The sequence below is a fragment of the Myxine glutinosa genome, chromosome 2 (genome assembly GCF_964187855.1).
Source record: "Myxine glutinosa chromosome 2, kmMyxGlut1.1, whole genome shotgun sequence".
Classification (NCBI taxonomy): Eukaryota; Metazoa; Chordata; class Myxini; order Myxiniformes; family Myxinidae; genus Myxine; species Myxine glutinosa.
The window spans coordinates 230,020,310-230,039,732 of record NC_136262.1 but is presented as its reverse complement, the minus strand read 5'-3'; the positions used below and the strand labels follow the sequence as shown (position 1 = coordinate 230,039,732).

Sequence of the window (19,423 nt, the reverse complement as noted above, 5' to 3'; positions counted from 1 at the left end):
CTCCGGGGTGTTTTGTGTCTCCGGGGTGTTTTGGGTCTTCGGGGTGTTTTGGGTCTTTGGGGTGTTTTGTGTCTTCGGGGTGTTTTGTGTCTTCGGGGTGTTTTGGGTCTTCGGGGTGTTTTGGGTCTTCGGGGTGTTTTGGGTATTCGGGGTGTTTTGTGTCTTCGGGGTGTTTTGGGTCTTCGGGGTGTTTTGGGTCTTTGTGGTCTTCAGGGTGTTTTGGGTCATCGGGGTGTTTTGGGTCTTCGGGGTGTTTTGGGTCTTCGGGGTGTTTTGGGTCTTCGGGGTGTTTTGTGTCTTCGGGGTGTTTTGGGTCTTCGGGGTGTTTTGGGTATTCGGGGTGTTTTGCGTCTTCGGGGTGTTTTGGGTCTTCGGGGTGTTTTGGGTCTTCGTGGTGTTTTGGGTCTTTGTGGTGTTGTGGGCCTTTGTGGTGTTTTGGGTCTTTGTGGTCTTCGGGGTGTTTTGGGTCTTCGGGGTGTCTTGGGTCTTCGGGTGTCTTGGGTCTTCGGGGTGTTTTGGGTCGTCTGGGTGTTTTGGGTCTTCGGGGTGTTTTGGGTCTTCGGGGTGTTTTGGGTCTACGGGGTCTTTTGGGTGTTTGGGGTTTTTGGGTCTTCGGGGTCTTTTGGTTTTTTGGGGGTTTTTGGGGCTTTGGGGTATTTTGGGTCTTCAGGGGTCGTGGTGGTCTGAAGGGTCTTGGGGGAATTAAAGGGTCGTCAAAGGTCTGAGGGGGTCAACGTCTGAGGGGGTCAACCCAAAACGTCAAAGGTCAGCAGGCTCAGCAGTCTCAGTAGTCTTAACGCAATTAAGAGGGTTAATTGAGAGTGTGGTAATTTTTTTTGAAGAAGAAGAAGACGTTTTCGTCGCATATAAACATAACGACATAACGACATAACCATATACGTTTGCTCTCTTATAATAAGACTAGCCGAAACCCGTGGAACATCCACGGAAGGGAGGATGTGGTGTATGGATAGAGTGTACCATTATGGATGGCATAGGGGATTTGCTTGTCCGAGTAAGAGTTAGGAAGAAAGATCAATTTTCACTTGTGCAAAAATGCTACTCACAATTACATCGCCTGTGCGTCGGCCTGTGATTGAGCCAGAGAGTTGGCCTGTGAGTCAACTTCCTTTCCAATGTCTGCAAGAATTGAAATACTGATTGTGAATGTGTAAAATTATATGAAAGAAGAACATGCATATCAATAGACGATGCCATCGAAAAGGAGAGCAGCTGTCAATAGAAAAGGATGTCTGACATCAATTTGACATTATTGCACAGGAAATGACAAACAAAGAAACAGTCCATTTCCATCGGGTAATATTACGATGAGAGATCAGCCGATACCTTTATTATGTCCATCAGCATCCATGGCACTTCGAAAAAAAACGTGGCATCAGCCAGCCGCAGCCAACTATCACGTACCGTCTCGAAGTCAATGCCATCCTTTTATCTCTTCGTATACAAGTACAACTCACTGATCGCAACGTCACTCCATTTAACTTTATTAAAATGACGATAAAGACGTGAAACCCGTGGAACATCCACGGAAGGGATATCGTTCGTCTGTTTTCAGCTCGTTATCTTTAAGCTTCCTTACGTTTCGCCACCTGCTACACCTCTCTGAGTTACGAGGATTTATGCAACGCACCCCGAGTATCGCAACGTCACTCCATTTAACTTTATTAAAATGACGATAAAGACGTTTCCTTATATATCCTAATTTAAAATGTTCAAGGGAATAAAAAGACCATTTGGTTCACACCACCCATCACACCACTCGACTGTCCAATCAGCGGACGGCTCGCATCGCCTTCGCCCAGCAGACGCCAATACGATGGTGTTGTAAGATGGCGTCGTATCGGCCGATAATCGGATGCTTTTGGGTCCCAAAGTCGGCGAATTCAGATTTTTCGAGTATGGCTGTACGTGATAAACAAAGAGCGCGGTTCATAGATGGAAAATGCATTAGTGCCGTGGGCATCGGGTCACTGGGTGCGGCGTAAAAGGGATAACAAAGTCGAGTGCTTAGGGTATTATTATATAGATATAGATATGGAGAAGGCAAATTAATAATTTTGTCAAAAGGTCAAAGGTTAAGCATCACATAAAATCATCAATTTTCATCCAGTTGATCTGAAATTTCAATTCACCATTTGAGTTTTGTCATCAAATTTTAAACAAAGCTTTATTATGATAATATGGGGAAGGCAAATTTTAATTATGGCAAAAGGTGAAAGGTCAAGCATCACATAAAATCGTCCATTTTCACCTGATTGAACTGAAATTTTAATAATTTGCATACTGGGTCACAGATTTGGTTCACCAATCAAAAGCGAGAAGCTGATTTTTTTTTTGATCTAAAGCTCAAAGGTCAAGGCTGCATAAAATCATCAATTTTAATTTTGTATTCTGTTGTACACCGCTCCTTTTCTGTTCCATCTCCAGGTGCTGCATAACACCTGCTGAAAGGGAGTTCTCAGTTTTCATTCCGGTTGTTTGTTTTCTTGCTTGCTTGTTTGTCCGGGCGATATCTCAGCCATCCTTTGAGCGAGGAAGCTAAAATCCGATACAATAGTGAGCAAGTGCTTTGGCAAAAATGGTTTTTTTTGTTTTTTGATTTATTAATTAATTGATCAATTACTTCATTATTATTCATTCATTAAGTACTTATTTTAAGCCTGGTGTTGGCTTAGCAGTTAGGGTGCTGGCTTGGGATATTAGGATCCTGGGTTCAAATCCCAGTCGATCGCTGAATCAACACCAGGGGGGTTGACTCAGCCTATCATCCTTCCGAGGTCGGCAAATTGAGTACCAGTTCATTGGTAATTCTCTGTGTGTCTCAAGAGGCGACTAACAGGGTTGGCGGCAGGAAGGGCATCCGGCCGTATAACATCGCTTCAAAAAAGGGGACCACAGTGCCCAAAAAAGGCCAACCCCTGCTCTGCAGGGAAAAATGACCTCTAAAGGAAGGTGGTTCATCAAGTACTTATTTATTTCCTTTCTCATCTCGGCAATATCTCAGGCACCTTTTGAGCTCGGAAGCTGATTTTTATTTTATTTTTTAGGTTACAGATTCGGATGAAATGGTGGTGGTTGAGGTATGCTATTAGCCAATTGATTAAGAAATTATTTTACGATTATTTTTAATTGATTTTAATTACACAATTAATCAATCAATTATTGTACACCTCTCCCTCCCAATACCGTCTCTATGTGCTGCACGGCGGTATCGCCGGGCTCTGGCAATGCCGCGCTGGAGGATGTTATTTATTTATTTAGCATGGGGTTGGTGTACATTGAATGTATCTGTACAGTCGGATCCCGCTATTCGTGGGGGATACGTTCCTGTAAAATCCGCAAATAGCGAAACCTGCAAATAGGGGGGCATTGTTTCAATGGAAAAAGAGGGAATAAGTTCCCAAGTCGTGAAAATCCACGATGGAGTGGAACAACCCGCGAATGATGAGGCAAAATCTTTGAATGGTAATGCAAATCCTGAGAATGTCGACGATAATCCGCAAAAGTCGATGAAAGTCCCGGAAATGGTAAGACAAAACCTGCAAATGTCAACGAAAATCTGTGAAGGTCGATGAAAATCCCATGAATGTATGCCGCGGTATTGTTTCAATGGGGAAAAGGGGGATACGTTATAGGTTCCTGGTGTTTCCTGATTCAAAAAGGAAATTTTTTTAAGTTTAAGATGTTTTTGACTGCAGGTGCACATGATTACAGTTTCATAAAAAATTCTTCCAAATTTAAATAAACGACAACACCAGGTACCATTTCCAATTTATTGAAGGAATGTGCTTACAGTTTATTAAAAGTGCTTAACCAGCTTAACCATACCGTACCATGAAACAAAAAAAACCAACACAAGGTACCAGGTGCCACATTGAGCTTATCTGCTAATTTAAATAATAGATTTAATGAAGCATTTTGCATTCTATAACTCGCAGGGTTGACATGTTTTCATCGCTGATGGAACATCCCCCGAAACGTTTTCATTGTGTAAGATCTCTGATGATGCTTTACCATAAATTGCAATCTGCAACTGATTTAATGAAGCGTTTGCATTCTATAATTTGCGGAATTGACTTGTTTACACATCTGGTGTGATATCCCGCGAAGCTCGCTTATAGTGTGGATAAAATTTGCTAGCAGCTCGTGAAAGTGTGTCAAGCTAGCAGCTCGTGAAAGTTTTTTTTTCCACCCCTGAAAAACCACGAATTCGCAGTACATGGTTGCGAATAGGGGGGGAAAAAACCGCGATTTCGCGGAACACGGACGCGAATAGGGGGAAAAAAACCGCGAATTCGCTGGACATTTTCCCGCGAATAGAGAAACATGTCGCATTTTATCAACCGCGAATATGCATAACCCGCGAATAGCGGAACCGCGAACAGCGGAACCGCGAATAGCGGGGTCCGACTGTACTTGTTTTCTTTATTTTTAGCATTTGGAAGAAGAATACATCTAAATACAAACAGATGCGGACGAGCTTTACAGTTTCAGATGCTTTCTAGTTTCACCTGTTATTGATACAATGCACAAATGGTTAAATTTTTTACAAAGTAAAAATACATCTGAATTTGACACTTAAGTTAAAAAGATGGTGAGAAAAATGTTTTCAATCCCATCCTTGGCCAACAACTCACTGCATGAGTATTGCCTTTTATTTATTTGTTCTGAACACTTGGTACAACTTCCCTTCTCAACACCTTATTGAATAGCACCTAATTACAATTTTAGACTCTTAATAAACAACCGTTCCTAAACTTCATTGTGTTGTATCCCACTGTTGCAAGTTTAATGCCAAAAACGTTTTGGCAATGCTGATAATTAATGACGTGCTATCCAATTTTTGGAAGGTATTTTAGTCTTCCTCTTTTTCCTGAAATACCTAAGAGGGAAATCTCCCCTCTGTTACAATGTTCATTAGAGCTAATGTACTCGTAGCTTTATTGGAGATGCATTTTTTTGTTAAAATTGGAGGCATTGAACCGTATGGCTGTTTAAGTGGACGACTTTAATGGTCTAATACGTCTAGCAATGTAATGATCCATACAAGTTAAGCTCTAGTGCACATTGCTTGATTTCTTTTATTTGAAGAGTGCGTACATGTGCATGAGTTCCGTAAACTTACGTCCTTTACCAACCTATTTACCACACAATTCTGAGGCCCCTGATTCTGCCTGCATTCCTTGATCCTTCAATGCTTGATGATTCTGCATCCTTGTTGAGCGTGATGTTTTGTGGCGTTAACACCTTTAATCGTTCTACTACATGACACTTTCTCTGTTAGTACTCGTATTACAATGTAATCACAGCAGCATTTGTCACTTTAATTACCAAAAGCATTGGGACAGTAAAAAATAATTTTGTGTTTTACTCATTTATTCATTCCCCAAGAGTGCTGGTGTCCACTGTCACAAACACTCTGCTCCAAAAGTTAGAAGAGATAAGGTGTAATATTGCATCATTCCTCCTTCAGAGCAAGTATACGTTCAATGATGGATTGTGCTCTGTTGGCGACATTCCACGGAATCCAATAATCCAGGTTAAATGCTCCACGATCAGACTCAGTGGCATAATGGTTAGAGTGCCTGCTCTGAATCTGGCAGGTCAGCGGTTTGAAACCCAGGCAAGTAATGCCAAAGGCTTTAAAAATGCTACATGCTGCTCCCTCCCTCAGCATTTAAATAAAGGATGCGGCATGGATAAACAGCTATATGTTGACAAACATTGTGCAAGCTCTCATTGGCTGAATGGTTTTCTCCAACATTGAAGTTCCTTGCAAGGGAACTCCCATTGATCGTTTGATTGAGTGTAAGGCAAGGCTAGTCACTGCCAATTTTCAACATTGTTGTTCTCAAACCAGCTTCCTAATATATAACGATACAGCAACATGGAAAGGTGCCCTGACATACATGCTGCTCAATGTAAGGATCCTCACCATAGTATTACATTTAGGCCAGTTGCACAGCAAGTCCCAACATGTCACAATAAGATGTCTTTTATAAAGCGCATGCTGCTTTACATTTTGGGGAAAATATGCACATGGAGGTTGGGAGGGTTCAACTAAAAATTGGGTGCACTGTCACAGTACGTTTGACATCATAAAAGAACCACCTTTAGAGGCCATCTTTCCCTGCAGAGCAGGGGTTTGCCTTTTTCGGGCACCTTGGTCCCCTTTTTGAAGCAATGTTTTATGGCTGGATGCCCTTCCTGCCGCCAACCTGTTAGTACGTTTGGCATCATAAGTGGCATATAAATGTTTGAAAAAACAATTTATCTTATAAATATTTTCCAGTGTTTGTGTGTTTATGCGTTTGTACGTTATTCGTTCATGGCCGAAACGTGGCACACAATGGCTCCACATTTTTGGTGTAGCTACTTCAATCTGGGCACGATTTTAAGTTATCACACTTTAGCCTTGACGTTCGTTTTGAGGCCACTAAGACGCTATGAAGTGTATATTGGGATGTGGTTAAGGCAGTGTTGCTGCCGACCCGCAGGCAAAAGGTAATAACCATGAAGGCAATAACTCCATCGCTTTTCAATTTTCAATGTCCAACACTTACCGAAACCACCTCCGGGTGAAGGTCTGCACCCAGCCAGGCAGGGCAGCCCCTGCTAGTTCTTAATAAGGTAATCCGTGTTTTTATATCTAGAATTATTGGATTTTCAGCTCATGCCATTAAAAAATAAAAGAATATGCAGGCAATCCATGTTGCCATTCATTGTTGCTAATTGTTAGCAATATTATTCCACAGTTTTGTTCATGCACACTGTGCTTCAATAAAATCTGTAATTTTGGTACCACATTTATTATTGCTTATAAAATAACTGCTGAAAGCTACAAACCTGGGTTATTGGGTATTTCAGCATAATGGTCCCAGAGATAAGGATAAAAAGAGTAAAAGAATGCACAAGCAGAGGCTGTTTTTGTCATTGCAGAAATTGATGAATTTAAACTAATATTTAAACGAATGAATTTAAAAGAAATTGATGAATTAAATCATTTACGTCAGCCTCTAGGTCCGTGTCCAGTCTCTAGTGCAGGACAATTCCCCCAGTGAATGAGGAATATTATGAATTGTACTATTGAAAGGAAAGTGCTATTTCGACTCATTGAGAATGCCCAGCACAGACAAAGGTCTCCAAGGTGACCCCATTGGGTGGTTTTGCAATTATTTTGAAACTGCATCGTATTTTCACTTCGCTTTCTTTCATTTTTTTATTATCCATTTGCACGCACAACTCGAACGGCACTCGGTGGAGAGCATACCTCCACCAGGCTGAACAGTTCATGTTTTGTATCCTACTGGTAGGCCGTATCTGGATTCGGACCTGAGCCAAAATCGAATATGCTTGTTCTTGTCACCAAACCAACTCATCCACCAAGTTTATTCTTAACTCGTCCATGACTTTTTTTAATATCATGTTATATATCACTTTTCACCCGATCTCTCAATGGGAGTTCCTTTTTTGAGATATCGTGCTATGTATTGGTTTTAGCCCTATCACTCAATGCTGAAAAATCACATATCAATTAAATAATTCTCATATCCGAATCCATATTCAGATATTCACCAAATCTAATGATTTTGTCCATGTCACATACACTACCTCTGTGCAAAATTTCGTCTGAATCTGTCAACAACCTTTTGAGATATCTCGTTCACATACAGACAGATAAACAGACAAACAGACAGACAGGAGTTAAAACATAACCTCCATCCACCTTCGTCAACGGAGGTTTTTTGTTTTGTTTTGTTTTTTCTTTTTCTTTTTAGCCACGTCGCAGACGCTGGTCATAGAGTGCCCTCTGCTGTTGTTGTTGTTGTTCTTCTTGTTCTTCTTCTGCTTCTTGTTCTTGCAGAGAAGACAAAACCTCAAAGCTCCACCCATTCTGGGAACCATAGCTCCACCCATTCTGGAAGAGGCTTCATATAAACAAATATCCACCATTTTATTAACTCGCATAGCTTTGAGGCCTGTTTTGTAGGCCCGTGGTGTCTTCCTCTCTCACACAGTTTTATTTCAAATCAAATTCGATATATCATTTCATTTTTCACAGTCGCTAACATAGTTTTAGACTCGGTTGAAAAAAAACGGGAAGAAAATCCGATGAAAGTTGCCCTTTATAGAACGAAATGAATTCTCAAAGGCCTGTAACTTCAAGTCCATTGAGATTTATTTTTTTTATCGCGGCATGGTCAGTCATACACTGCCCGAAATAACAGATGGGAAAATGCCGAGATATATATATTTTGTTTAAATCGCGGCATGATCAGTCATACACCACCCGAAATAACAGACGGGAAAATGCCGAGATATATTAAAAATTCGTCCATTTGATGACAATCGTCACGATGAAATATTTAATTTATACGTCGTCACAATAATGTGGAGAGAGGAGCATAGCTTCGTTCACGTGTCGCCACACACGGGAAATTGCCGAGATTTTTTTTTTTTTAAATCGCGGCATGGACAGTCATACACCGCCTGAAATAACAGATGGGAAAATGCCGAGATATATTTAAAATTCGTCGCCACACACGGGAAATTGCCGAGATATATTTTCACTTTGCATAAAAATAACATCAAGTAATCGAATCAATAGGAATGTACTGTGCCTATAACATCGACGTTATAGGCACAGCTGCATCTAGGCATTGTGTAACATCGCCGCGGCTTTTGTTTTAATTAAAACTTTTTGTACTTGTTTGTATACAGAGTCGAGGCTCGTGAAAGAGCTAACATTTATCAAACAAACAAATCAAACAAACAAGCAAACAAAGTATATAAAAAGGGGAGCGGTCGACAAGATGGGGAGAGAAGGGGAGGAAGCACACAAACACAACATTTGAGAGCAGGGACATCGGGAGATGTGTGGGAGGGAGAGGGCCTGGGGGGTGGCAGGATAGGTATAAAACGCAAGGACACCAAGGACTTCCAGGAAGGAAGTCAAAAGTCACCTCAAAAAAGTGGATTTGGGGTGAAATTAGCGGGGGTAGAAAAGATCAAGGTTTTGGATTGGGGAAGATAAGAGATGGTGGTGAACAGCCGTTTTAAAGACCTGGAGGGAGGAGTGGGATTGAAGAGAGTGAGGGAGTTTGTTCCAGAGGTGGGAGAAAAGAGGAATGAAGGGGTGAAGGTGAGCAGAGAGTCTTGATTTTGGCAGTTTAACCATAAGAGGGTTGCAGGCAGATCTTGTGTGACCTGTAGGAATATTTGGGGGACAGAGCCCAGAGAGAGCTGAGGGAGCAAGGCCGAAGAGGAGTCGGGAGATGACGGAAAGACCACCAACCTGCCTGCGGTGAGTAAGTGAAAGGCCCTCGGAGATAGCGTCATCGCGGGAGATTCCAATGATTCTGAACGCTTTGGTTTCAACAGCATGAAGACGAGCTAGGTGTGAGGCAGAAGCACCAGCCCAGAGGGGAGAGCAGTACTCCATTGAGCTGCGGATGAAAGCCTTGTATGTGGTGAGGAGCTCAGGTGTGCCAAGGAAGGACTTCGCACGACGGAGGATGCCCAGTCGGCGACTGGCTTTGGGGGCCAGCTTGGAAATGTGGTTTTCCCAGGAAAGATCATGGCAGATAGTGAGGCCCAAAAGCTTGAGTGACAGAACTTCTTGGAGAGGATTATTCAGAAAGTAGATGGGAGTGTTGTCCAGTCGGTCTTTTCGGAGAGACATCGTAAGAGTGTGAGATTTGTCAGGATTGAAAGACCATCATGTTCCACTTGTTTGCCCAGTCTGTGATTTTGTCGAGGTCTGCAGAGAGTGAGGAGGCTGCAGACTGCCGATCTGCGGGATGAGGAATGGAGCGGCAGAGAGTGGAGTCATCAGCAAAGAGATAGAGAGGATTTTCAAGAGAGTCAGAGAGATCATTGATGAAGACCAGAAAAAGCACAGGTCCCAGAACACTGCCTTGGGGAACTCCAGCCTGAACAGGAAGAGGAGATGAGAGAAATCCATTCAGGGCCACACGTTGACGACGACTATAGAGGAAGTCCGCCAGCCATGCGTGGAGATTTCCATGGATACCAAAGGAGGAGAGTTTGGTGAGCAGAGCGGGGTGCCAGACCGTATCGAAGGCACGTGATATGTCGAGGGAGACAGCTCTAATTTCCTGTTTGGCATTGAGGACCTCCATCCATTGTTGAGACAGCAGAAGCAGCATGTCCAGAGGAGAGTGGCCTGGTCTGAAACCAAATTGATGATCAGAGATCAAGCCATTGGAGAAGAGGAAAGATTTGATATCCGAAGCAACGATGGATTCCATGACTTTGCTGATAATTGGGAGAAGGAGAAGGAGAGGTAATTAAAAAATACTCGTATCCGATCCTGATCCAGATCTTCACCAAAATCGAATCAAGTCTGCCTTGTCATAGACCCAACCTGTTCACCAGGTTTTGTGCGAATCCGTCCACAACTTTTTGAGATATCGTGTGAGTGCTATATATCGTTTTGGCCCTATCACTCAATTGTGAAGAATCACGTAAAATTGTAGTATCTGGATCCGGATTCAGATCTTCATCAAAATCTAATCGTTTTGTCCTTGTCACATATCCAACCTGTCCCCGAAATTTCGTACGAATGCGTCCATAACATTTTGAGATATCCTGTTTACAGACAGACACGCAGACAGACAAACAGACAGACAGCTGTGAACACATAACCTTTATAAAAGTAACAACGAGCTGTCAACATAATACGAAACAAGAACTCTAAGAAAGGCTAAAAATGACAAAGGCAATGAATGAGGAACACTTTGTTATCGTTGTTTCTGCATTCACACATGATACCGACCAACAGCACCATAGAATGAAGGATCCCCCTCTTAGTGAACCACAAATGCATTTACGTAATGAATAATCTGATGTTTTATATCGTGGCTATTTCAGTAACATTGCAATTATCCCCGTTTTTTGTTGTCTCAGCCAACTAATCCATAGGATCTTGAGTTAATGAGTGGGTTTGAGACAACATAAGCCCTCACAGGATGGAAGTAGCCAATAATCTGCCACCTGATCGGATCTAGGGAGTAGAATGATCAGGTAGCCTGGTGTGAGGTGGAAGATAAAGTGATGATTTAAAAGGAGAGCTGTTTTGTTTCTTGGCAGGAGCTATGTCTGCTCCTAGATACCCAGGCTTTGATTAAACATTGGCTCCAGTCCAGTAGCCTTGGCTCGGTTCAGATAGCAAGCTTGAGTCAGCTGGTTAATGGTTGTGGTTGTTCTTGGCACCTCTAACCCCTTACTTTCTCAACACCAGCTGGTGCTCATGAACCTCATGGTATGATTAATAATTAAGTTTGAACGTGCACAAAATCCTGCAAGGATTTGACAATTACAAAATGTATTTCAGGCCAATGGTGAAACTTTGTTGCATTGGAATACATGGGATCCCATCTTACATATACAATTATTTTTTTTACCCCCATTAACCATACCTAACATAACCCAACCCTTTTACTTGTATAGGTTACTGTGTTCATTTATTGGCCTCCTCTTTTCCTGTCCATTCATTCCCCTGCTTCTTGAGTCTAACTTTTTATTTTCGGAAAAAACAGCCGTGGCGGCATAATGGTTAGAGCGGTCCACTCTGAATTCATCGCAAAGATTGTTGCAGTTCGAACCCCTGCCGAGCCACAGCATAGAATTTAAAAATGGTGCTTCCTTGCTTGATGCTCAGCATTTTAAAAGGATAGAGCACGGACAAACAACCATAAGTTGGTAATAATAGAGCAGGCTTCGATGGGCCTATTGGCCTCCTCCTGCGTTGAAGTTCCTTGTAAGGGAATTCATTCTTAGGATACTGAAGGAACCCTATTGTTTTTGTTCTGTTTTATTAATTTATTTTCTTCTTTTTCTTCCTCCCCATTTTTCAGGTTTATTTGCTTTTAAATTGTTTTCTCCACAACCACTTGGGTGATCAATGCGAAACTTTCAACGTGGGAGCATCTACCCATGGATTTTTTTTAAATGATAACGATGTCATGGGAAATCACAATTGGATGAGTCAAAAAAATTTATCCGATCAATACAAAACATTCTGAGGGTTATCTACAAGGAAATGTGACCAGTGAATTAAATCGATGACATCATCGGTGACACATTTTTTTGAAAAACAAACTTTAAAAAAATCTTCTTCTCCGCAACAGCTGAAAAGATCGATGTTTGATTGATGCTAACACCTTCAAAAACCTCCTGTCAAACCGCTTGACCAACACATGTGAAACTTTAGGTATATCATCGAGTATCCATGGCAATAAAAGTTTCATAACTGAAACTTCATTGGTTAAGTGATTTCAGAGAAAACTAGAATGGAACTCATTAGGGAGCATACCTCCACCAGGCTGAACAGTTTACGTATTGTATCCCACTGATAGGATGGATCTGGATTCGGACCTGAACCAAAACCTAATTGGCTTGTTCTTGTCATCTACCCAACTCATCCACCAAGTTTATTCATAACTCATCCATAACTTTTTTAAATATCATGTTATATATCGCTTTTCACCCGATCTCTCAATGGTAAAGAATCACTTAAAAATTAAATAACCCTTGTAGCCGAATCCATATTCAGAAATCGAAATCGAACCAAAATCGAAACGATTAGTCCTTTTCACACACACACAACCTCTCCACCAAGTTTCGTCCAAATCTGTCCACAACTTTTTGAGATATCCTGCTATATATCATTGTTGGCCATAACACTCAATAGTGAAGAATCACTTGAAAAATCAAATAATTCTCATATCCGAATGCATATTCAGATCTTCACCAAAATCGAATCCCTTTGTCCTTGTCAGAGACCCAATCGGTCCACCAAATTTCGTCCGAATCCGTCCACAACTTTTTGAGATATCCTGCTATGTATCGTTTTTGGCCCTATCTCCCAATGGTGAAGAATCACTTTAAAAATTCTTGTAGCCGGATCCGAATCCGGATCTTCACCAAAATCTAATCATTTCGTCCTTGTCACATACGCTACATCTCCGCCAAATTTCCTCCGAATCCGGATCTTCACCAAAATCTAATCATTTCGTCCTTGTCACATACGCTACATCTCCGCCAAATTACCTCCGAATCCGGATCTTCACCAAAATTTAATCATTTCGTCCTTGTCACATACGCTACATTTCCGCCAAATTTCCTCCGAATCTGGATCTTCACCAAAATCTAATCATTTCGTCCTTGTCACTTACGCTACATCTCCGCCAAATTTCCTCCGAATCCGGATCTTCACCAAAATCTAATCATTTCGTCCTTGTCACATACGCTACATCTCTGCCAAATTTCGTCCGAATCCGGATCTTCACCAAAATCTAATCATTTCGTCCTTGTCACATACGCTACATCTCTGCCAAATTTCGTCCAAATCCGGATCTTCACCAAAATCTAATCATTTCGTCCTTGTCACATACGCTACATCTCCGCCAAATTTCCTCCGAATCCGGATCTTCACCAAAATCTAATCATTTCGTCCTTGTCACATACGCTGCATCTCTGCCAAATTTCGTCCAAATCCGGATCTTCACCAAAATCTAATCATTTCGTCCTTGTCACATACGCTGCATCTCTGCCAAATTTCCTCCGAATCCGGATCTTCACCAAAATCTAATCATTTCGTCCTTGTCACATACGCTACATCTCCGCCAAATTTCCTCCGAATCCGTCCACAACTTTTTGAGATATTTTGTTAACACATGGACAGAAAAACAAACACAAACAAACATTATTTTGCAATGTATCATAACCTACTGTCTATCGCATCATTCCATCAAACTACTTGAAAAAGAAAAATAGAACTCTTGCCTGTAAAACAGCTGCATTGCTACTAATATAGCACTTAATGGCCTTCAAACATATTTATCATCCATTTGGGCATGGACATATCTCAACTTGATTGCAAATTCTTTGTAATATTTTTTGAGGATATAAGAACAACCTCGTGGTAATAAGAACAAGCAGTATAATAAGAACAATGATGTTGCATCATGGGATCACATTATGTTTGCCCGCCTGTTATGCCGAGCAATGTATTTTTTTTGGAAGTTTGTTAAGCTGAACCCTCAATGGTACTGGAACTGTACATGGTCTTTTGTTGCAAAATTATTTCCCTGCCACATGAGACCACCGCCTTGAACTCGACAAAGAAAACTAAATCCCTCACTCATCAGTTAACCCAGTGCCAGTACTCACCAAATTTGGTTTCTGTTTTATGCAAATGCAGTGTTAAAGGAAAGAACGTGTTGCCACTGGCTTGTTATGTGGATCACTGTTTTTTGGTTCCCACATCGGAACCTCTACCTTTAGTTCATTAAAGGTGAACATTAACTATGGCCTTAAGGAGTGTGGGAACACTCCCCTGCATGGACTGAACAAAAGATTTGGGAAGAAAAAATATTGCATTTTGACCCAGCAATAAATAAAGTCGTCCAATTAATCCATCGTAGATCAAGGCATTAATCATTGGAATTGGAACAAAGTTTGTGCCTTATGGAGCCTTTCAGGACTTTTATTTTTTATTTTCAGTATGCTAAAGTGGCATTTACCGGATGTCCAGAACCACTGAAGACAACAACAACAGCAACAACAAGAACAACAACAGGCATTTTAAGGCCAATGCCCCATGACAATCTTCTCCATTTTTCCCTATTTTCTGCATCTCCCCTTGTTAACCCCCTTGCCCGCATTTCTGCTTCCACCACCTTCCCCGTCCTCTACTTCCTTCTACATTCATTTCCATCACTCTTCTCAAGCAGTCACTTTCATCCTTCCTCAACACATGACCAAACCATCTCAACCTGTTCCTCTTCACAGCATCAATCACAGGCTCCATTCCCATCATCTTTCGCAATTCATCATTTGTCTTCCTCTCTCTCAACGATACTCCGCACATCCACCGAACCATTCGCATTTCCACCCTTTCCAGCCTTCGTTGCTGCTCTACGTTCATTACCCATGTCTCGCTCCCATAAATCATAACACTTCTCACACATGCAGCATACACCTTTCCCTTCAGCTTCAACGACACTCCCCTCCTCGTCAGCACGCCACTCAGTTCCCGAAACTTCTTCCATGCACATATGGAGCCTTTCAGGACTTTTTTTTTTTTTTTTAATGTTCAGCATGCTAAAGTGGGATTTACCGGAAGTGCAGAACCACTGAAGCTGCTTGGTAAATGTGCACCACGTTCACTCGTCATTCAAATCTTATGAGACATGGGATGGATACCGTTTTTATAATCCCCTAAGACAGCAAAGAAGAGTTGTAATGTAAAATGTAAACAGGGCTGTCAGGGAAGACTCGATAAGTGATAATATGCTAACTTCCATGACATAAAATAGCATGAAAATGTTAAAATATAAAATGGTCGCTTTGTGTTGATAACAACATGATATTTTTGTCTTTCCTTCTTGGTCATTCTTTTGTTTTTTTTAACCTTGAAAGGTGATTTCAGACCTCCTGGGCCACTGCACCCCACCCTCTCCCTCTAAATCCACTATTGCGCGCCTATGTGATTTCCCTCTAACATCCCACACATTAACATTGCTTTGTTATAATGCCGCTCCCTCATGAGATGTGATTACTGGTCTTAACTTTCTACATATAGAGCTTGCATATCTAGCACAATATAATGAAAGTAAATGTTTCTGATGATGGATTCTTTTACAAGTTGACTTGCCTTGAAAGACCACTAGTTCAACTCTGCTTTTCCAGATCAGTGCTCCTGGTTCTCCAGAGTAGCTGAAAGAAAAACAGTTATCGCAGGTCCAAAATAAATATTTACCTGTACAAAATTGCACACAATATATTAAGAAAATATAGATTCTTGGAAAACTGTGCCTTGTTTTTTTCCTTCCTAATTTTGTTAACTACACTGACAAAAGGAGTTTCACATGCAGCGTTTCGTTGAACCTGACAATTGCATGACTTTGTTTGACTGTCCTTTTGATCCGACAGTGCACAGTGCCCAGGGGCTGCAAGCCAAGGATAAGACTGGTGCGAGCGATCCTTACGTGACCGTGCAGGTGGGAAAGGTGAAGAAGAGAACGAAAACGATCTACAAGAACCTGAACCCAGTATGGGAGGAAAAATTCCACTTGTGAGTGAGCTGTACAACAAACATGTTGATACCTTGTCATTATACATCCCTCAGTAACCGATGAACACCTTTTTCTGATACTCTGTGATGCCTTTTTTTTTAAAGGCCTTAAAACGATCATTCATTCATTTTCGCCCTGCAGAAATGGAGGCCAACTCAAAGGAATGAGATTGGCATCTCCACATTACATGCAGAGAGTATGGTTCACTTTAGAGGGGAATTACAGAAAGTGCAATTTACCATACAGAGAGTGGCAATGGGAAATAGGTAGACATGGAGTAAACATATTATGAACAAAGCTTAATTTATAGAAAAGGTAGGGGATAGGTATCAAAACAACCTAAGAGGACTACAAGACGTATTTACATAAGACTGTAAGGAAGACAGGAATTAATGTGAAAACGAAGGCAGTTCCACACGCAGAACCTCTTCTTTGGAATGCACTACATTGCTGCAGGTAGCATCACTTACTGAGGGGTGGGGTGGTGGGGGGGGGGGGGGGGGGGGCATTAATGCAAGTAATGCCACGAATGCAATAATTCCACATGTAGGTTAAAATAATAATTGGTAATTTGTTCATGGCACCTGTGATAACTCGCTGACTTAAAATGTGACCTGCTTCTACATTAGTTGCCCTGTGTTTCACGTATTTGCGGGCGCAAAATGGTTTCTTGCATAATTATTTTATCATACATTTTTGATCGGGAACCGCAAGTGATTATCTAGTTATATATCTTTTGTTTAGTTTCACATCTTATGATGCCTTTAGTCCACACACAATCTTGTGTGATTCCCAAAGTGCGTCTCAATCCCAGAAATAGTTGCCGTTTTAATTGCTCGGAGTTTAAACTTAAAGGATGATATGGTATTCTGTTTTATCTTACGAAGATAGATGTCGAGTTTAAATTGCATAATTTAATCTTTCCTGCACACACACACACACATATATATATATATATATATATATATATATATATATATATATATATATATATATATATATATATATATATATATATGTATATACATATATATACATATATATATATATATATATATATATATATATATATATATATATATATATATATATATATATATAAAAAACACAGTTTGTGTGTGTGTGTGTGTGTGTGTGTGTGTGTGTGTGTGTGTGTGTGTGTGTGTGTGTGTGTGTGTGTGTGTAATGTTACCGATAGACTCCTAAACGGAGAGGCTCACGTACTTGATATTTGGCACAGACATGGCCATTAGGGTGGTCCAAAAATGCAAAAAAATCACTTTTTTATCTGGATTTTGATGCTCTATTGGATTATTGTTAGAAATGGTCTAAATCATTCAACCAAAAAATATTTTGCATCTGAGTCATCTATAAACTCATACACACTCAACATATAAATTTGTCATTTTGGTCAATTTTAATGACTTACAAAGACTTTCGAAATATTTTTTTCCTAAATAATGTCATTGATGGTACATACCCCTGTGAAGTTCTCATGGTCGAAACATGAGTCAGACATGTATGAACATGTTTCAAACATGTTTCAAGCATTGTCAAACATGTTTCGACCATGATGATTTCAGACTCACAGGTGCAAGCGCATGCAAAAAGTCATGAACCACAAAATGGCTTAGTACAATAGTGCATGTACTTTTTCCACCTCGGTTGCTATTGGATTGTTCTCATTTAGACCAAATTTGGTGAAAAACGCCATATTTCAATTGAAGTGTGTATGAGTTTCTAGATGGAATTGAGCGAAAATATTTGATGGGTGAATGTTTTAGACCATTTCTAACAATAATCCAGTAGAGCATCAAAATCGGAGAGATCGATGTTTTTTGGACCACCCTAATGGCCATTGAGCCTGGGAAGAACATGGCCGACCTAAAAATTTATTTCATAATATTTTTTTACCATATTTTTACCTCAGCGCATTTCATTGCGCATTATGCACGGAATCTGACCGGTGGCAGAGCAGCGCGCTGATTCGCTCAGAGCGATCACGTGATGTTCCTTGCCGCCATTAACTCAGTTACGCATTTGCACGTATTTCAGAGCGAAAAGCGATTGCGTTTTTTCACATTTCAGCGAGGAACATTGCCATTCACACCACATAGGTTTTGGTAATGTCGGAGTTTACGGGCGTAAACTGGATAGGTGGTTGTAATGTCGGAGTTTACAGGCGTAAACTGGATAGGTGGTTGTAATGTCGGAGTTTACGGGCGTAAACTGGATAGGTGGTTGTAATGTCGGAGTTTACGGGCGTAAACTGGATAGGTGGCTGCCTTCAAACCAACTGCCTTGACGAATGCTTTGTCGAGTCTTACAGGTAGAGCAGTACCATGTCTTCCCGTCTGATACATCACCACGAGTAATAAAACCACAATGGACATTACATCGAGGGCAAATACAATAATTCTTGATGAGTCTGCGACGTGCCACTTAATAATGTCAGGTATTAGAGCCAAAGAAGTGTGATATTATGATTAATACCTGATATTATTAAGTGGTGTGCACCGTCGCAGACCTCATCAATAATTATTGTATTTGCCCTCGATGTAATGTCCATTGTGGTTTTATTACTCGTGGTGATGTATCAGACGGGAAGACATGGTACTGCTGCTCTAACCTGTAAGACTCGACAAAGCATTCGTCAAGGCAGTTGGTTTGAAGGCAGCCACCTATCCAGTTTACGCCCGTAAACTCCGACATTACAACCACCTATCCAGTTTACGCCCGTAAACTCTGACATTACAACCACCTATCAAGTTTACGCCCGTAAACTCCGACATTACCTAGGTTTTTTTTTCTTTCATCTTTAGATCCATATTTTTTTTCAGCGAGGAATATTATACATGGAATCTGAATCGGTGGCAGAGCAGCGCGCTGATTCGGCTCATTTCGCGCTCATTGATGACGATCACGATCACGTGATGACATGATCACGAATGATGTTCGTGACACGATCACGTGATGTTCCTTGCCGCCATAAACTCACAGCAAGTAGCATAGATTTTAGCATGATTAGCATTTAGCATGATTTAGCATGATTTAGCATAGATAGTAGCATGTTTCACATAGATTTTTTTTCAGCGAGGAATATTATACACGGATTCTGACCGGTGGCAGAGCAGCGCGCTGATTCGCTCAGAGCGATCACGTGATGTTCCATCCCCGCCGCCAGTTGGCTTCACTTTTCACGGAGTATGAGCGTTCTATATATTTTCAATTCAGTGCGCCCCGACTCGCTCACGTACTTGATTTGTGGCATAGACATGGCCATTGGGCCTTCACGGTGT

General features: G+C 41.2%; 1 protein-coding gene across 1 annotated transcript in view; it reads left to right on the top strand.

Moving 5' to 3' along the window:
* LOC137422153 (protein unc-13 homolog B) overlaps positions 1–19,423 on the top strand; it is a 745,568-nt gene that overhangs the window by 266,499 nt on the left and 459,646 nt on the right. The window contains exon 12 of the mRNA XM_068108912.2: positions 15,982–16,123. Within this exon, the coding sequence (XP_067965013.2) occupies positions 15,982–16,123 (142 nt within the window). The remainder of the gene's footprint in view (positions 1–15,981; positions 16,124–19,423) is intronic.